The sequence below is a fragment of the Zea mays genome, chromosome 1, assembly GCF_902167145.1.
Source record: "Zea mays cultivar B73 chromosome 1, Zm-B73-REFERENCE-NAM-5.0, whole genome shotgun sequence".
In the NCBI taxonomy this organism is placed as follows: domain Eukaryota; kingdom Viridiplantae; phylum Streptophyta; class Magnoliopsida; order Poales; family Poaceae; genus Zea; species Zea mays.
Window position 1 is genome coordinate 245,695,652 of NC_050096.1, and position 19,854 is coordinate 245,715,505.

At 49.9% G+C, this 19,854-nt stretch overlaps 1 protein-coding gene across 1 annotated transcript; it reads left to right on the forward strand.

The window, feature by feature from the left end:
* The first annotated feature begins 318 nt into the window (after positions 1–318).
* On the forward strand, positions 319–2,261 carry LOC103643558 (uncharacterized). The gene is made up of 4 exons (NM_001362543.1): positions 319–901; positions 980–1,216; positions 1,347–1,979; positions 2,069–2,261. Exons 1-4 carry the CDS (start codon positions 506–508, stop codon positions 2,087–2,089), a joined length of 1,287 nt encoding a protein of 428 aa, NP_001349472.1. The 5' UTR covers positions 319–505; the 3' UTR covers positions 2,090–2,261.
* Positions 2,262–19,854: the final 17,593 nt, after the last annotated feature.

The following is a 19,854-nucleotide window of genomic DNA, read 5'->3' on the forward strand; positions in this document are numbered from 1 at the left end:
TAAGAGACTTAAACGCATCCATCTAACCAGTGCAGCTACAGTTTTATTGTGTTATATGTTGAATTTTTATACTAAATATATGTAAACTATTATTTTTAAAATAAAAAATATAACCGTGTCGTGCCCGTGCCAGCACTACGGGTCGAGATAGTGGCCCAGGCACGGCACTATAGCCGTGCCGTGCCAGGCACTGGCACTATACTAACCGGACCGGGTCATGCCTGGACCGTGCTTTTTCGTGCCGTGCCTGGGCCGGCCCATCGTGTTAGTGCCAAATGGCCATCTATAACTGCCATCCTCTGTTTTAGCTGCCTCTGCCTGGCCTGGGTGCTGCCTGCAGTGGTGATCCGATTCCGACCGACGCAACGTCGCTGCTTCCTTCCTCCCTTCCCTTCCCTTTCCTATCCTTCCCTTATCATCGGTGCTACGTTACCAGTATATAGCTCTGTCGTGTTGTCCCATGTGAGCCGGTGGATGTTCGGAAGCAAGCTTTGTCGACAGACAGATGGGGAAGGCGGGGCGGTGGCTCAAGAGCATCTTGGCGGGGAGGAAGAGCGGCGTCAGAGACAAGGCGCTGCGGCATCAGCAGCAGCAAGGCGACGCCACTCCGCTGCCGGCCGCGAGCAGCCCCCGGGAGAAGAGGCGCTGGAGCTTCAGGCGGCCCGCGACGGCGCCCACGAAGCAGGAGGGGAAGGCCAATAACGCGGCGCCGTCCCCGTTGTCGTCGCTGGAGCCGTCGGCGCGGGAGCTCGACCAGAGCGAGCACGCCGTGGCAGCGGCGGCGGCTGCCACCGAGGTGGCTCGTCTGACGGCTGCTGACGAGAGCCATCTGTCAGTCAGCTGCTGCCCCGTCGAGGAGGCGGCCGCCGTCAGGATCCAGGCCACCTTCAGAGGCTATCTGGTGAGGAAAAAAAACTGTGACGATGACACCACGGTGACTGATCTGATTTCTGATCTGACGAGCGCAACTGAAACGCAGGCTCGGAAGGCGCTGTGCGCGCTGCGCGGACTAGTGAAGCTGCAGGCGCTGGTCAGGGGCCAGCTGGTGAGGAGGCAGGCCAACGCCACGCTCCGCCGCATGCAGGCCCTCGTCGACGCGCAGTCCCGCCTGCGCGCCCAGCGCGCGCGCATGCTGGACGCGGACCACGCCACGCCGCCAGCGGCCTACCAGCGCCGCTCACCGCACCATCCCATTCCGATGCGCCGCAGCTCCTACGTACGTCCCACGCGCGCACACACTTGCATGACAAATTAGCTCTGCATTTCAAAAATAAACTCCAGCCTAGACACGCCGCCGCTGCCGCTGCCCGCTGCTGACTACTAGCCATGTGGTGTCTCGCATGCAGGAGGCGATGGACCGGTCGGGGGAGGAGCACGTGAAGGTCGTGGAGATGGACGCCGGCGACCCGGCGCGACGCGGGCGGAGCAGCTGCTCGGCGGCGGCCACCGAGTCCAGGGAGCGCCGCCTCGCCGAGTACTACCACCACGGCGGCGGCGGGCAGTGCTCGCCCGCGCCGTTCCTCTTCGCCCCCGACCTCAGCCCGCAGCGCGGCGACAGCGGCCACCTGGAGGACGTGTTCGCGTTCGACCCCGCGGCGACGGCGCGCAGCAGCCCGTACGTGGCCCCCTACGACGACGCCGCCGACGCCTACGGCGTCGTCCCGAGCTACATGGCCAACACCGAGTCGTCCCGCGCCAAGGTCCGGTCCCAGAGCGCGCCGCGCCAGCGCACCGACGCGGCGCTGGAGCGCCAGCCCAGCAGGCGCCGCGCCCAGCAGGGCGCGCCCAGGAAGATGCAGCGCTCGTCGTCGCACGTCGGCGTGCCGGCGGCGGCCGCGTACGGGTACCCGGCGCAGCCGTGGGCGGGCGTCAGGCTGGACCGGTCCAGCGCGTCGCTGGTGGGCAGCGAGTGCGGCTCGACCAGCTCCGTGCTCACCGCGGCCACCGTCGGCTACTGCCGCTCGCTCGTCGGATTCGAGGTGAATCACATGTTTTGTTACAATCGGAATTTGCAAAATTGATATTTGTTCCTGTACTGACGATCGTCTTCTTGGTTGAGCTGCTGCAGGTCCACCGGGGCCACTACTGAACAGCAAGTTGATCACCATTGCAATGTTGTACTTGTACCGATCCATCTATTGCCTGATGATGGTTCTTGTGAAATATTAGCTGTGTGCTGTTGTTGTTGTTGTTCTCGTCAATATGTAAATTCCAAATGTCAACTGCATGTGTCGTCCTTAATCCAAATGCATAATGATTCAGTGCGCGTGATACCGGACAGGCCGGCCGGATAGAACCTAGAGAGCTTAGAATGATAAGTGTCATTTGCATCTGAGGTCACTTTGAAACATAGAAACTTTTTTTTGTTTTCTATATTTTTATAGCAAAAATATTTAACTAGCACCGACAAAATTCTTGCATTGTGTTGACACCTTTTTCGGGCACCAAACACTGCGTGAGAACCGGTGGCGGTGCCCTCTGCAGAGGCGCGGACGGTCCGCGGCCAGGGGCCGGACGGTCCGCGACCTAGTACAGGGGCTGGCGTTCCCTGCATGACGGCCGGACGGTCCGCGCGTGCGCAGGGGCGACGAAGGTCACCGGCGGCGCCTGGATCTCGCTCCCGGGAGGGACCCCGTCGGGGAGGAGAGATCCTAGGGGTTGTCTAGGCTCGGCAGGCCGACCTAGACTCCTCTAATCGACGTAGAGCCGAAGAGAAGCGGAGAATTTGGGGATTGGAATACTAAACTAGGGCTAAACTAGAACTACTCCTAATGCGTAAGGTAAAAACGAGAGATAGATTTGATTTGATCGATTGTTGGGGGTTCAATCGGCCGTAGCCCTTCATCTATATAAAGGGGAAGGTCTGGATCCGCTTCGAAAGAGGAGGTCGATCTAGATGCATGCTTAATAGCTAAGACGAGCATGTGCTGGTTGTGGCATCGCCGTCTAGCACATGTTGGGATGAAGAACCTTCATAAACTTTTAAAGGGAGAACATGTGTTAGGACTAACCAATGTCTGTTTCGAGAAAGATAGACCTTGTGCGGCTTGTCAGGCAGGGAAACAGGTGGGAAGCACTCATCACAACAAGAATGTGATGACAACATCAAGACCACTGGAACTTCTTCACATGGATCTTTTTGGACCCGTCGCCTACCTCAGCATGGGGGGAAGTAAGTATGGTCTTGTAATTATTGATGATTTTTCTCGCTTCACTTGGGTATTCTTTTTGCAGGATAAATCAGAAACCCAAGGGACCCTAAAGCGCTTTCTAAGGAGGGCTCAAAACGAATTTGAGCTCAAGGTGAAAAAGATAAGAAGTGACAATGGGTCCGAGTTCAAGAATTTGCAAGTTGAGGAATATCTTGAGGAGGAAGGCGTCAAGCACGAGTTCTCCGCTCCCTACACACCACAGCAAAACGGTGTGGTAGAGAGGAAGAACAGGACGCTTATCGACATGGTGAGGACGATGCTTGGAGAGTTCAAGACGCCCGAGCGGTTTTGGTCGGAAGCTGTGAACACAGCCTGCCACGCCATAAACCGGCTATATCTGCATCGCCTCCTCAAGAAGACCTCCTACGAACTCCTTACCAGTAACAAACCCAATGTCTCTTACTTTCGTGTATTTGGGAGCAAACGCTACATTTTGGTGAAGAAAGGTATACATTCCAAATTTGCTCCCAAAGTTGTAGAAGGGTTTTTACTAGGGTATGACTCAAATACAAAGGCGTATAGAGTCTTCAACAAATCATCGGGTTTGGTTGAAGTCTCTAGCGACGTTGTATTTGATGAGACTAATGGCTCTCCAAGAGAGAAAGTTGATCTTGATGACATAGATGATGTTCTGACGGCCGCAATACGCACGATGGCGATAGGTGATGTGCGACCACAGGAACAACAGGAGCAAGATCAACCATCTGCCTCTACAATGGTGTTTCCCCCAACTTAAGATGATGGACAGGTTCATCAAGAAGAGGCGTGTGATCAAGGGGGAGAACAAGAAGAACAAGTTATGGAGGAAGAAGCACCACTAGCCCCTCCAACTCAAGTCCGAGCGACGATCCAAAGAAATCACCTTGTCGATCAAATTCTGGGTGACATAAGCAAGGGAGTAACGACTCGCTCAAGATTAGCTAATTTTTGTGAGCATTACTCGTTTGTCTCTTCTATTGAGCCTTTCAGGGTAGAAGAGGCCTTACAGGATCTGGACTGGGTGTTGGCCATGCAGGAAGAGCTCAACAACTTCAAGAGAAATGAAGTTTGGAGCCTGGTGCCACGTCTAAAGCAAAATGTTATGGGAACCAAGTGGGTGTTCCGCAACAAACAAGACGAGCACGGGGTGGTGACAAGAAACAAGGCTCGACTTATGGCAAAAGGTTATGCCCAAGTCGCAGGTTTGGATTTCGAGGAGACTTTTGCTCATGTGTCTAGGCTAGAGTCTATTCGAATATTATTAGCCTATGCCGCTCACCACTCTTTCAGGTTGTTTCAAATGGATGTGAAGAACGCTTTCCTCAACGGGCCAATAATGGAGGAGGTGTACATGGAACAACCCCCTGGCTTTGAGGATGACAGGTACCTCGACCATGTGTTTAAGCTCTCTAAGGCTCTCTATGGACTTAAGCAAGCCCCAAGAGCATGGTATGAATGCCTTAGAGATTTCTTAATTGCTAATGCTTTCAAGGTTGGGAAAGCCGATCCCACTCTTTTCACTAAGACTTGTGATGGTGACCTTTTTGTGTGCCAAATTTATGTCGATGACATAATATTTGGTTCTACTAATCAAAAGTCCTATGAGGAGTTTAGCAGGGTGATGACTCAAAAGTTTGAGATGTCGATGATGGGCGAGTTGAACTACTTCCTTGGGTTCTAAGTGAAGCAACTCAAAGACGACACCTTCATCTCCCAAACGAAGTACACACAAGACCTTCTCAAAAGGTTTGGGATGAAGGACGCCAAGCCCGCGAAGACACCAATGGGAATCGACGGGCATGTTGACCTCAACAAAGGAGGTAAGTCCGTTGATCAAAAGACATATCGGTCTATGATAGGGTCATTACTTTATTTATGTGCTAGTAGACCGGATATTATGCTTAGCGTATGCATGTGTGCTAGATATCAATCCGACCCAAGGGAATGTCACCTTGTGGCCATTAAGCGGATTCTTAGATATTTAGTTTCTACGCCTTGCTTCGGGATCTGGTATCCAAAGGGGTGTACCTTTGACTTGATTGGATATTTAGACTCCGATTATGCTGGATGCAAGGTTGATAGGAAGAGTACATCAGGGACGTGCCAATTTCTAAGAAGGTCCCTGGTGTCTTGGAGCTCAAAGAAACAAACCTCCGTTGCCCTATCCACCGCTGAGGCCGAGTATGTTGTCGCAGGACAGTGTTGGGCGCAACTACTTTGGATGAGGCAAACCCTCCGGGACTTTGGCTACAATCTGAGCAAAGTCCCACTCCTATGTGACAATGAGAGTGCAATCCGCATGGCGGATAATCCTGTTGAACACAGCTGCACTAAGCACATAGACATCCGGCATCACTTTCTGAGAGACCACCAGCAAAAGGGAGATATCGAGGTTTTCCATATTAGCACCGAGAACCAGCTAGCTGATATCTTTACCAAGCCGTTAGATGAGAAAACCTTTTGCAGGTTGCGTAGTGAGCTAAATGTCTTAGATTCGCGTAACTTGGATTGATCTATAGCATACATGTGTTCTATGCCTTTGATCATGTTACTTATGCATTTATGTAATTTGTTGCTTATTTATGGTGCTCAAGTTGTGCAAGGGATCCCCGGACCTCACAAGTCCATGTGTGAATGATGCACATATTTAGGGGGAGAAGTGCTACAACTTGACCCTTTAATACTAACCCTTGTGTTTGAGTATACTTGATGTAGTCTCAAAGGTGAATTGAAAGGGAAAGGTGAACTTGGACCATGCAAAGACTTCCACTGCACTCCGGTATTAGTGTACTCACCTCCAAGTTCATTCTTATGCTCTAGTTGCCTTTTTGCTCTTCATTAACATTTTTTGGTGAGGCAATGGGGTTAAAGGGCCAAGAATGATCCCGTTTTGGTGCTTCATGCCAAAGGGGGAGAAATTAAGGCCAAAGCAAATGGATCAGCTACCACTTGAGAATTTTGAAAATAGTAGAGTTAGAATTTTTTATTTGTCCAAAATTCTCTTATTGCAAAATTTGGCCTCTTGTGGGGGGAGAATTTTTTATTATGGCAAAAAGGGGGGTTTTGGTACTTGATCAATTTTTCCATTGGAATATCTCTCTTTGTGCCTAAACAAGTGTGTTTGACTTAGAGATAGGAAAATGAATGTGTCACACCCGGTTTTAGAAGGCAAACCGAATGCGAACCATGTACGTGCCAGGATCAGTTATTCACGTACACAGCAGTTACATAATATGGACATCATCACACAGTGCTCAAAATAGTATTAATAAGGGAAATAGTCGATTACATCATACGTCTGAGACGTCCATATAGTTCTTACAATAAATCAAAGTGCGGAAAAGAAACGTAGATAACCGCGGCCTTCACAGGCAGCCGACTGGGGGTTGCCGCTAACCCACACCTAGAACTCGTCGTAATCTTGGAACTCCTGGAAGTCTCCTTCCACAGCTTCATCTTCGCCTGAGCAGTGGTTGCAATGCTGACAACCTGGGGGGGGGGTTTGGTGTGTAGAGCAAGGGTGAGTACACATCAACATACTCAGCAAGTATCCTGTTTGGCTGTAGTGGACTAGCTTTATGTGGGGATAAGTCAAGCAGTTGCTTTTAGTTGGTCAGATTATTATTTACTAGTAGAAAGCCAAGTTTTAGCATTAACCCAAGTTATTAACCCGATGTACCCTTTCCAAACGGAAAGAATACCACTTACCAGCACCATAATCATAACCAGAACCATCAATCTCATAACCACCTGTACCACAATGTCTCTGATCAAGTACCACTAATCACTGGAGCTCCCTTGGCCGCTCATAACCGCGAGCACGGCTGATATATCAGTTTCATAACACTCTGCAGAGGTTGTGCACTTTACCCACAAGCCGTGATTCCCTCTTGCCTCGGGCCGATCAAACCCTTAAACACTACCAAGGTGAATAGGCAGGGTTTCACTACGTAGCCTTTACAAAGATTCCCCGGGGCTGTAGCCACCCGTTAGGTTTCCTAAATGCACCGCACTCCTCCCCAAGGGGCGAACCCAAACTTGGCAGAGCGAGCCGCATACACCGAGCCCCATTGACGGCACGACGGCTAAGTGAACTACATCCCGGATCCTCTAATTATTCAGCTAAGGGCACCCCATTCCACCCTCATGGTTGCACTGTTTTCCCGGGCGGTCATCCATAGAACAGGTCCTTACGGAGAGGCACTCGAGAAACCGCTCGAGTCCCCTTGAAAACCACAAGTACAACATCATAATAAGAGAAGGGAAAACAGCGTATCATAGATAATCACATCATGTTCATTGATTAGAGTTGAGCAATAGCATCAGACTAAGTAGTAATAATCCGACCCAAATAGGTAAACAAGGACATGGATAACAAAAGCTAGTCAATCCTTAGGTATAAACGTGTAATGCGGGAGGTGAATTAAAGAATGAATAGGACATAGATAGGTCAAAGGACACTTGCCTCCACCAAACGACTGCTGCTCAGGGGCTTCTCCTGCGAATTCCTCGGGCTCTTCGACCGGATCGTTCTCTATGCGAGCGCAAACATACATACATACATCCACATATTTAATACAAAAGAACAGCACACCATACAAGATAACAAATAAAGCGAATATGCATCAAGTATGACATTCGATATCGCATTTGTTATGGTTAGAGAGAAACGGGGAAAGGTCTCGCAGGGGGTTAAATCTTATGCACTAATGACACAATTGGTTTTTAACAAAATAATTCTGTTATATATATTTATATATACTGATGGAAACCTAATCACTTTTAGTTGATCAACATTGCACAGGGTAAACAATTAACTACGTGAATCAATAACATAACGGAATTTTAAATTAAACTTCCTACTTTCCCATAGCATGAACAGTGATTAGCCTACTTAAAATACAGTAATTATGATCACAGAAAGTAAATAAAATAAAATAAAAAAAATAAAAAAAAAACAGAAGGGGGGGGGGGGGGGCGGTTGAACCGGCCCTAGGGGCGGTTGAACCGGCCCTAGGCGGGGCGCGCAGGGGCGGCCGGGCTGGCGAGGGCGGGCGGCGCAGGGGGCGGCCGAGCCGGCCGAGCAGGGGGGGCGGGGCGGCCGAACCGGCCATGGGCGCGCAGGGGCGCGGGGCAGGGCGCGGGGCGGCCGAGCGGCCGAGCCGGCGGGGTGGGGCGGGCGGCCGAACCGGCCATGGGGCCGAGCGGCGAGGGGAAGGGGAGGGAGGAGAGGGGGAGGGGGAGGGGGCTCACCGGCGACGGGGACGGGGCGGGGCGGCCGATCGGCGACGGGGAGGGGCGGCGCTAGGGCAGGGGCGGGTAGGGGCGGCGCTAGGGGAGAGAGAGGGAAAATGAGGGAGAGGGAGTGGGATTGGGGGGTTTTGGGAAAAATAAAGGGAGGGGGGGGCGGCATGGGCCAATTGGGCCCAAGGGGGGGCGCCAGGGGCGGCTGGGCCGGCCGGGGTCGGCCCACGGCGCGGGAGAGAGAGAAAAAGAGGAGAGAGAAAGAGAGAGAAAAAGAAAGAAAAGATCTTCTCCTCATTTTCGAAATCCGATCTTTCTACATGAATGCATTTGCAATTTCAAAGCAATCAAAAGAAATGCAAGGTTCGGCATGGTGCATCAAACAACATAAAGTATTTAGGGTTTTTCTTACACGGGAAATCCAAACCGAATCCCGCTAGAACTTTGGAAAAGGTCAAGGTGTAGCGAGGGCAAAAAGAAAAAGAAAAGGTAACGCCCGAATTTTGGCGAGTAAAGAAAAGAAAAAAAATTCAACTGCAAAATTCGGGGCGTTACAAACCTATCCCCCTTAAAAGAATCTCGCCCTCGAGATTCAGGGCTGGCTAGCAAAGAGCTCCGGGTACTTAGCCATCAGATCATCTTCACGCTCCCAGGTTGCTTCTTCCTCAGAGTGGTGACTCCATCTGACTTTGCACATTCTGATGGTCTTCCTTCGGGTGACTCTATCTGCAACCTCAAGGATCTGAGCTGGCTTCTCAACATAGGTCAAGTCCTCCTGGACTTCCAGACCTTCCACTGGCAACTGCTCTTCCGGCACACGCAAGCACTTCTTCAACTGAGACACATGAAAGACATTATGCACAGCAGACAAATTCTCTGGCAAACTGAGCTGATAAGCCACTTCTCCTCGTCTTGCAAGAATCTGATACGGACCAATGTAGCGGGGTGCTAGCTTGCCTTTCACTCCGAACCTTCTGACTCCTCTGATCGGTGACACTTTCAGATAAACAAAGTCTCCGACTTCGAAACTCAGCTCTCTTCTTCTTGTGTCTGCATAGCTTCGCTGCCTTGATTGCGCTATCTTCAGATTCTCTCGGACCATCTTGACGTTCTCTTCGGCTTCGAGCAAAATGTCTGGCCCAAACACCTGCTTCTCTCCAGGCTGATCCCATTGCAACGGAGTTCTGCAACTCCTTCCATACAGCGCTTGAAACGGTGACATCTTCAAACTGGCCTGATAACTGTTGTTATAGGAAAACTCTGCATAAGGCAATCGCTTGTCCCATCCGGACTGATCTTGCAACGCACAGGCTCTCAACATATCTTCAAGAATTTGATTGGTTCTTTCAGTCTGACCATCTGTCTGCGGGTGATAAGCTGAACTGAAATTCAGATGCGTGCCCAAGGCTTCATGCAACTGCTGCCAGAAATGAGAGGTGAACTGCGTTCCTCTGTCTGACACTATCTTCTTTGGCACACCATGAAGACAAACGATCCGAGACATATACAATTCTGCCAATACTGCACTGTTGTAGTTGGTCTTGACAGGTATGAAGTGGGCTGACTTGGTCAAGCGGTCCACTACTACCCAAATGGAATCGTAGCCGGCTCGAGTGCGAGGCAATCCGACTATGAAATCCATACCAATTTCATCCCATTTCCACTGAGGGATCTGCAACGGTTGCAACAATCCAGCAGGTCTCTGGTGTTCTGCCTTAATTCTTCGACAACTATCGCACATGGCCACATGCTCTGCGATTTCTCTTTTCATTCCGTACCACCAGAATTTCTTCTTCAGATCCTGATACATCTTCTCACTACCAGGGTGAATCGAATAAGCTGTCTCATGAGCTTCCTTAAGAATCAACTCCCGAATAGACTGGACATTGGGAACACACAAGCGGTCTTTGAACCATATCACGCCTTCCGCATCTTCTCGAAAATCTTTGCCTTTACCATCTAGAATCAGTCGCCGGATCTCACTGATCTTTTCATCATTCTTCTGCGCTTCTTTGATTTCGCGCTCCAAGGTAGGTTCCAATTCAACTGTGACTCCTCGCGAATTGTTCAGAAACCCGAGACTCAACCTGTCAAACTCCTTGGCCAACTCATAAGGCATCGGACGAGCGACCATCAGATTGACTTGACTCTTTCTGCTCAGAGCATCTGCCACTACGTTTGCTTTGCCTGGATGGTAATGAATCTCCAACTCATAGTCTTTGATCAATTCTAACCATCTTCGTTGCCTCATGTTCAATTCTGACTGAGTGAATATGTACTTCAGACTCTTATGGTCTGTGTAAACATCACATTTCTGTCCATACAGATAGTGCCTCCATGTCTTCAGTGCGTGAACCACTGCTGCCAACTCTAGATCATGGATTGGGTAGTTCTTCTCATGAACCTTCAGCTGTCGGGACGAGTAAGCCACAACTCTTCCCTCTTGCATCAACACACATCCCAAACCTGTGTAACAAGCATCGCAATACACCGAGAAGGGCTTGTGCACATCAGGCAAGACTAGGACGGGCGCTGTAGTCAACTTCTCTTTCAGCGCTTCAAAGGCCTCTTGGCATTTCTGGGTCCACTTGAACTCAACCTTGTTGCCTAGCAACGCTGTCATAGGTTTCGCAATCTTCGAAAACCCTTCAATGAATCGCCGATAATATCCGGCCATTCCAATGAAGCTCTTGATTCCTCGAGCATCCGTTGGCGCTTTCCAATTTAGAATGTCTGCCACTTTCTTCGGATCCACAGCCAATCCTTCTTTGTTGATTATGTGACCCAAGAACAGGACTTCACTGATCCAGAACTCACACTTGCTCAACTTTGCATACAACTGGTGCTCTCGCAATCTCTGCAATACCATCCTCAAATGATCTGCATGCTCTTCTTCACTTTGAGAATAAACCAGAATATCATCAATGAATACCACCACAAACTTATCGAGATAATCCATGAATACACTATTCATCAAGTTCATAAAGAATGCTGGCGCATTGGTCAAACCAAAAGACATCACTGTGAACTCATATAAACCATACTTGGTAATGAATGCCGTCTTCGGAATGTCCGAAGGTCGGATCCTGAGCTGATGATAACCTGACCTCAGATCGATCTTGGAGAACACACTGGCTCCTCTCAACTGGTCGAACAGATCTTCTATTCTGGGCAAAGGATACTTGTTCTTGATCGTGACCTCATTCAAAGCTCGATAATCGATGCACATCCTCTTAGTACCATCTTTCTTTTCCACAAACAAGACAGGGGCGGCCCAAGGCGAGGTGCTTGGCCGGATGTAACCTTTCTCTGACAGCTCATCAATTTGCTTCTTAAGTTCATCCAACTCTGGTCCAGATATTCTGTAAGCTCCCTTGAAGATAGGGGCGGTTCCAGGAAGAAGCTCTATAGCAAATTCAACTTTCCGCTCTGGTGGCATACCCGGTAAATCCTTTGGAAACACATCTGGGAATTCAGACACAACCTTGATACTCTCAATTGGGTCTGCTTCACTGCTATCGACAGCCATCTGATAACAACTTCCTTTCTTTGGCTCAGGCGGGACTAACCCGGTCACCACTTCCTCTCCTAGTGGGGACACCAACTTGATTGTCCTTTTATCACAACTGATAACTGCCTGATACTTATCTAGCCAATTCATCCCTAGGATGACATCTATTCCCTGAGTACCCATTACTATAAGGTTGGCGGGAAATGCTATCCCCCTTATTTCCACACTTACATTTAAACAAATGCTATCAGCTCGAATTCTACCACCGGCTGAGTCAATTTGAATAGGGGTTGACATGGTAGTAGTTGGAAGATTATGTGCTTCTACCCATGATGCAGTAATGAAAGAATGTGTTGCTCCAGTATCAAATAACACTTCTGCAATATGGGAATCGACTGGGAACATACCTATTGTCATGTCGGGGGTCTCCTGAACTGCTTCAGCCTCCAAGTGATTCAATCTTCCATGATTATAGCGCTGCTGAGAGCGATTGCCTGCTCCAGGCTGAGGCACATTCTGCTTTGCTGGGGCATTGGGGCCTGACTGCTGCTGGGCTGCCTTCTTCGGACATTGCATCACCCAGTGGCCTTGCTCTCCACAGTGGAAACATGCTCTGTTTCCAACCTGAGCTGGTGCTGCCTGACTGTTCTGCTGATTTGCTGGGGCAGGAAGACGAGGTGCTTGCTGATTCTGCTTTTGAAACTGACCTCCTGACTGATTGCTCTGACGGTTCTGGTACTGATGCTGAGGATACTGCCTTTGAAACTGCTGATGCTGCTGAGGTGGACGCTGGTTCTGCCTGAACTGCTGGGGTTGATTGCTTGAAAAACGAGGACGGCTGCTGCTTCCAGGCTGGGGTCCACTGATCTTGCGCTTACGATCTTCCATCTCCTTGCGCTTCCTTTCTGTCATGATTGCTCTGTCAATCAGGTGCTGGAATGTCGGGAAGGTGTGGTTCATCAGCTGATACTGCAGAGGGTCAACCAAACCTCTCAGAAAACGGTACTGTCGCTTGGCGTCGGTGTTGACATCTTCAGGAGCATAGCGAGACAATTGCAGAAACCTGTCTCGATACTCACTGACAGACGATGACCCTTGCTTAAGGGCCAGGAACTCCTCCTTCTTCACTGTCATCAGACCTGCAGGCACATGGTACTGACGAAAGCTACCTCGGAATTCTTCCCAGGTGATGGTGTCGGGGTTGGCATGGGTGGCGAGGTAAGACTCCCACCATGACTGGGCTGCTCCTCTCAACAGACGGGGACCATATAAGACTTTCTCCCGGTCATCGCACTGAGCGGTATGCAACTCCCGCTCCACAGTGCGCAGCCAATCTTCAGCATCCATGGGGTCAGAAGAGTGAGCGAACGTTGGTGGATGACCTCTCATGAATTCAGCACGCTTGTCTCTAGGCATCTGAGGCATCTGAGGCTGGGGTGGTGCTTGCTGCTGCTGCTGCTGCTGCTGCTGAATGGCGGCCAAAGTCTGACCGATGGCTTGAACTGCCTGAGTCTGCATCAGAAACATCTGCTCAATCGACATCGGGGGCGGGGGCGGCAGGTGCTGCTGCTGGGGCACCTCATCCTGCGGAGCGGCTCGCTCCTGCTGAGCACGCCTTCCTCCTCTACGCCTGTTCTCTGACATCTGCAGAACGCAACCACACATCAGAACTGATCTGGCAAAGCTTGCAGCATAAGAAAAGAGTATAGAATTCTCCAACAGCACTGAACAGATGAGCATCTTCACTGATCTCCAACACAGACCACACAGCTTCTCAGATAAAGAGGAAAGGAGAATAATGGGTTTCCCAACTATATAACTAACTTTATTGACATAGTATGTAAACCAAAATGCAGGGGATACCCACACTCTGGTGACAATCATTACAAAGATCCAAACCAAACATAGTTCATCATGACAAACATAAATGCACAGGATATAGCAAACTACCCTGTCTAACTAAAACTAACTAAGACCGAGACTAACGCTAAGACTGAAGCTTCCATGTATATATTTATTTCGTATTAATTACAAGATCCAACTCTAACGATCTATGGTTCTAGGTTTATCTTGGTCTTGCAGGCGGGATTGCCATAAGACTGGTGTCCACGCTGAGGTGAGCGGTACGGGTGCTGAGTCCCAACGGGAGCGGGGGAACCACCGTCCAGATAACGACGTTCCGCGCGCTCAGCCCGCAGCAGGGCGATCTCAGCACGAGCCCTACTCAGCTCGTCTAATGCATGGTCCAGCTCCGTGTTTAGCACGGCGGCTAGGTTGACTGTGCTGCTCAACCTAGGATTGCCCTCACCGACAGGTGAGACAATCACGCCTCCTGTGCTGCCAGATGAACGGCGGGGGTAATACTTCAGGTCAAGACCATCAGCTGCCCCACCGAAAACCGAGCAGTAGTGCGAAAGCGCACGCCGTGCAGCATCTTGCATGGCTGCCTCAGCTGAGTCCCGCTCAGAGATATAATAGTGCTCTGAACAGGCCTCTGCACCCTGGAGACTGTCCTCCGGGCAGCGCACCAAGCAAGTCGCCTCCCAGCGGTCCGGGTAGACCCCGCGACTATGCTGGTAGACCACACAGCGATACTCGACGGACCAAGTATGCCGGTCAAATGCCCGACGTAGCAGGGTGTCGAGCGCATCATGGAAGTGACACCCGCGAGCAGCGTCGCGAGTGATGGGTCGAGCAACCCATCCTTCCGGCTCAGGGTTAGCAGAGAAGTCGGTGTCGTGGCTCGAGCTGTCGTCGCCACCTCCGTCGTCTGGGTCTCCTCCAGCAGCTACTCCAGAGGCTGGGGCGCCCAGTGGTGGTGCAGGGGGCGGCTCCAGAGGAAGCACAGGGGAGCAGCTCCTCACAGACTCTATCTCCTGGTGGAGCGAGAAGGAAGAGCTCTGCTGCTCCTGTCGTCGACGTTCCTGCTCCTCACGCAGGCGGTGGTGTAGTCTCTCCAAGTGGCTGGACTGTCCGGCCACGGGACGGCGAAGCGGACGCTCAGCAAGGCGGGAGGGTAAGAAGGGGATGACTGACTTTCGTGCAGTGTGTCTAAGTCGAGCCATCTACAAAAGACATCGCAAGCAAAAGGGTGAGAACAGAATTAATATGACCAGCAAGTAATGAATCATAAGTAAATGAAGGATCAGAATAAAACATAATTTTCAGCAAGGTATAATATGTAGTAGAACATAGGTTTGGTCAGTAGGACCAACTTTTGAAGGGATATCAAAGTCAAGGAAGAGACAGAGGTCTATAGTCCTTAGAACGACCATTCTACTCTAGGTTAGCGGTCCTACAGTCAGCACGGCTTTGATACCACTTATGTCACACCCGGTTTTAGAAGGCAAACCGAATGCGAACCATGTACGTGCCAGGATCAGTTATTCACGTACACAGCAGTTACATAATATGGACATCATCACACAGTGCTCAAAATAGTATTAATAAGGGAAATAGTCGATTACATCATACGTCTGAGACGTCCATATAGTTCTTACAATAAATCAAAGTGCGGAAAAGAAACGTAGATAACCGCGGCCTTCACAGGCAGCCGACTGGGGGTTGCCGCTAACCCACACCTAGAACTCGTCGTAATCTTGGAACTCCTGGAAGTCTCCTTCCACAGCTTCATCTTCGCCTGAGCAGTGGTTGCAATGCTGACAACCTGGGGGGGGGTTTGGTGTGTAGAGCAAGGGTGAGTACACATCAACATACTCAGCAAGTATCCTGTTTGGCTGTAGTGGACTAGCTTTATGTGGGGATAAGTCAAGCAGTTGCTTTTAGTTGGTCAGATTATTATTTACTAGTAGAAAGCCAAGTTTTAGCATTAACCCAAGTTATTAACCCGATGTACCCTTTCCAAACGGAAAGAATACCACTTACCAGCACCATAATCATAACCAGAACCATCAATCTCATAACCACCTGTACCACAATGTCTCTGATCAAGTACCACTAATCACTGGAGCTCCCTTGGCCGCTCATAACCGCGAGCACGGCTGATATATCAGTTTCATAACACTCTGCAGAGGTTGTGCACTTTACCCACAAGCCGTGATTCCCTCTTGCCTCGGGCCGATCAAACCCTTAAACACTACCAAGGTGAATAGGCAGGGTTTCACTACGTAGCCTTTACAAAGATTCCCCGGGGCTGTAGCCACCCGTTAGGTTTCCTAAATGCACCGCACTCCTCCCCAAGGGGCGAACCCAAACTTGGCAGAGCGAGCCGCATACACCGAGCCCCATTGACGGCACGACGGCTAAGTGAACTACATCCCGGATCCTCTAATTATTCAGCTAAGGGCACCCCATTCCACCCTCATGGTTGCACTGTTTTCCCGGGCGGTCATCCATAGAACAGGTCCTTACGGAGAGGCACTCGAGAAACCGCTCGAGTCCCCTTGAAAACCACAAGTACAACATCATAATAAGAGAAGGGAAAACAGCGTATCATAGATAATCACATCATGTTCATTGATTAGAGTTGAGCAATAGCATCAGACTAAGTAGTAATAATCCGACCCAAATAGGTAAACAAGGACATGGATAACAAAAGCTAGTCAATCCTTAGGTATAAACGTGTAATGCGGGAGGTGAATTAAAGAATGAATAGGACATAGATAGGTCAAAGGACACTTGCCTCCACCAAACGACTGCTGCTCAGGGGCTTCTCCTGCGAATTCCTCGGGCTCTTCGACCGGATCGTTCTCTATGCGAGCGCAAACATACATACATACATCCACATATTTAATACAAAAGAACAGCACACCATACAAGATAACAAATAAAGCGAATATGCATCAAGTATGACATTCGATATCGCATTTGTTATGGTTAGAGAGAAACGGGGAAAGGTCTCGCAGGGGGTTAAATCTTATGCACTAATGACACAATTGGTTTTTAACAAAATAATTCTGTTATATATATTTATATATACTGATGGAAACCTAATCACTTTTAGTTGATCAACATTGCACAGGGTAAACAATTAACTACGTGAATCAATAACATAACAGAATTTTAAATTAAACTTCCTACTTTCCCATAGCATGAACAGTGATTAGCCTACTTAAAATACAGTAATTATGATCACAGAAAGTAAATAAAATAAAATAAAAAAAATAAAAAAAAAAACAGAAGGGGGGGGGGGGGCGGTTGAACCGGCCCTAGGGGCGGTTGAACCGGCCCTAGGCGGGGCGCGCAGGGGCGGCCGGGCTGGCGAGGGCGGGCGGCGCAGGGGGCGGCCGAGCCGGCCGAGCAGGGGGGGCGGGGCGGCCGAACCGGCCATGGGCGCGCAGGGGCGCGGGGCAGGGCGCGGGGCGGCCGAGCGGCCGAGCCGGCGGGGTGGGGCGGGCGGCCGAACCGGCCATGGGGCCGAGCGGCGAGGGGAAGGGGAGGGAGGAGAGGGGGAGGGGGAGGGGGCTCACCGGCGACGGGGACGGGGCGGGGCGGCCGATCGGCGACGGGGAGGGGCGGCGCTAGGGCAGGGGCGGGTAGGGGCGGCGCTAGGGGAGAGAGAGGGAAAATGAGGGAGAGGGAGTGGGATTGGGGGGTTTTGGGAAAAATAAAGGGAGGGGGGGGGCGGCATGGGCCAATTGGGCCCAAGGGGGGGCGCCAGGGGCGGCTGGGCCGGCCGGGGTCGGCCCACGGCGCGGGAGAGAGAGAAAAAGAGGAGAGAGAAAGAGAGAGAAAAAGAAAGAAAAGATCTTCTCCTCATTTTCGAAATCCGATCTTTCTACATGAATGCATTTGCAATTTCAAAGCAATCAAAAGAAATGCAAGGTTCGGCATGGTGCATCAAACAACATAAAGTATTTAGGGTTTTTCTTACACGGGAAATCCAAACCGAATCCCGCTAGAACTTTGGAAAAGGTCAAGGTGTAGCGAGGGCAAAAAGAAAAAGAAAAGGTAACGCCCGAATTTTGGCGAGTAAAGAAAAGAAAAAAAATTCAACTGCAAAATTCGGGGCGTTACAGAATGTAATTTGCAAAAACAAACCAAGTGGTGGCAAAGAATGATCCAAATATGTCAAAACTTGTGTAAAGACAATTTTGTTCTCAATTGCATTGATGTTGCACTTCTTTTGGTTGCTTTTGGATGTGTTGGCATAAATCACCAAAAAGGGGGAGATTTAAAGGGAAATGTGCCCTTGGGCAATTTCTATTATGTTTTGGTGATTAAGTGCTCAACACATTCAATTAAGTTCTTATGTGCTCAATGAAGAGAGAAGTGCAAATCAAAGAGAAGGTATGTTTCTAGACTTAGTACATAATTTTTAAGTACTAATATGTTTTATGTAAGTGCTAGAAACAATGAGAAGCGGAGAAGAAAAGAACCAAAAAGACTTGGCTCGGTGCAGCCAAAACTCAGCTCAGTCTGGCACACCGGACTGTCCGGTGGTGCACCGGACAGTGTCTGGTGCGCCAGGCTGGTTTCCGGTGAACAGGCCGCTTTCGGGAAATGTTTGGCGGCGTACAACTATAATTCACCGGACTGTCCGGTGGTGCACCGGACCGTCCGGTGAGCCAACGGTCGCCAGCGCAACGGTCGGCCACACAATCCGCGGGCGATGCGTGGCCCGCACCAACGGTCAGTAGGGGGCACCGGACTGTCCGGTGTGCACCGGACAGTGTCCGGTGTGCACCGGACAGTGTCCGGTGTGCCAACTGGCCCGGAGCTGCAACGATCGTCTGTGCCAGAAAAGGAAGGAGATCGGCACCGGACAGGCTATAGTAGCTGTCCGGTGGCGCACCGGACTGTCTGGTGCGCCACTCGACATAAGGCAAGGATAGCCTACCTTGTTGATCTTCAATGGCTCCTAGCTGCCTTGGGGCTATAAAAGGGACCCCTAGGCGCATGGAGGAAAGACCCAAGCATTCACTAAGCATTCTAAGACATCCAGACTTTGCTTCCGCACATTCTCTTTGTTGTGTTAGAGATTTGAGCTCCATTCGAATCGAGAACTCCCCGTGTGTCATTTGAGCTCAAATCTTCACTTGTGTGCGTTGGTGTGCTGCGTTTTTGAGTCTTGTGTGCGTTGCTCTTCCCAACCTTACTCTTGTGCGTTCTTTGTGATCAATCTTGTAGCCATGGTATTCAAGTTGATCATTGGATCACTTGAGAGGGTGTCACACCCGTTTCCAAGGACAGAGCCAGGTGCATAGCATATGTGTGCCAGGATCTATTTCCACACATATGTTGACATCACAAGTGTAATATATCAAAAGAACAATGCATAAAAGCGTAAATAACGACTTTATTAACATATTACACTTCAAACAGACATAATGTCTTAACCTTTATTCATCAAAGTACAACGAACATGGACATCCATCCACAGGAAGATGACCGGGGGTATCACTAGACTAGCATCCATGGAGTTGAGCATCATATCTTCATCTGCAAACTTCTGATCAAAATTAAGCAAGGGTGAGCTCACTTATGGTCGGGGCTCAGCAAGTGGGGGAAAAACTAATGCAAGGTAACAAGGCGAGGCTAAGGTTGAGCAGTAAGCATTTTAGTTGGTCAACATTTTATTAACAACACCTGTCTTACTAATAAGTGTGAATCCCAAGTATTCCCATTAAGCAAAGGTACAAGAGTATTTCAAAAACACTTAAGTGAAACCACTTAAGCAAAACCATTGGCACATCATCGGATCTCGATTTATTTCCATCTTCAAGTTCAATTATCATGTGAGGAGTCCAGGCTGCTCATAACCGTGAGCACGGCTGATATATCAGTTTTACACTCTGCAGAGGTGGTACAACTTTACCCACAAGCCGTGTATCCCCTCTAGCCTGGGTCGGCCAAAACCCATAAACACTTCCGAGGTGAGTGGCTAGGGACCCACTATGAGGCTTTCACAAAATACACTTAATACGAAGCAACCCGCTAAGGTTTCTA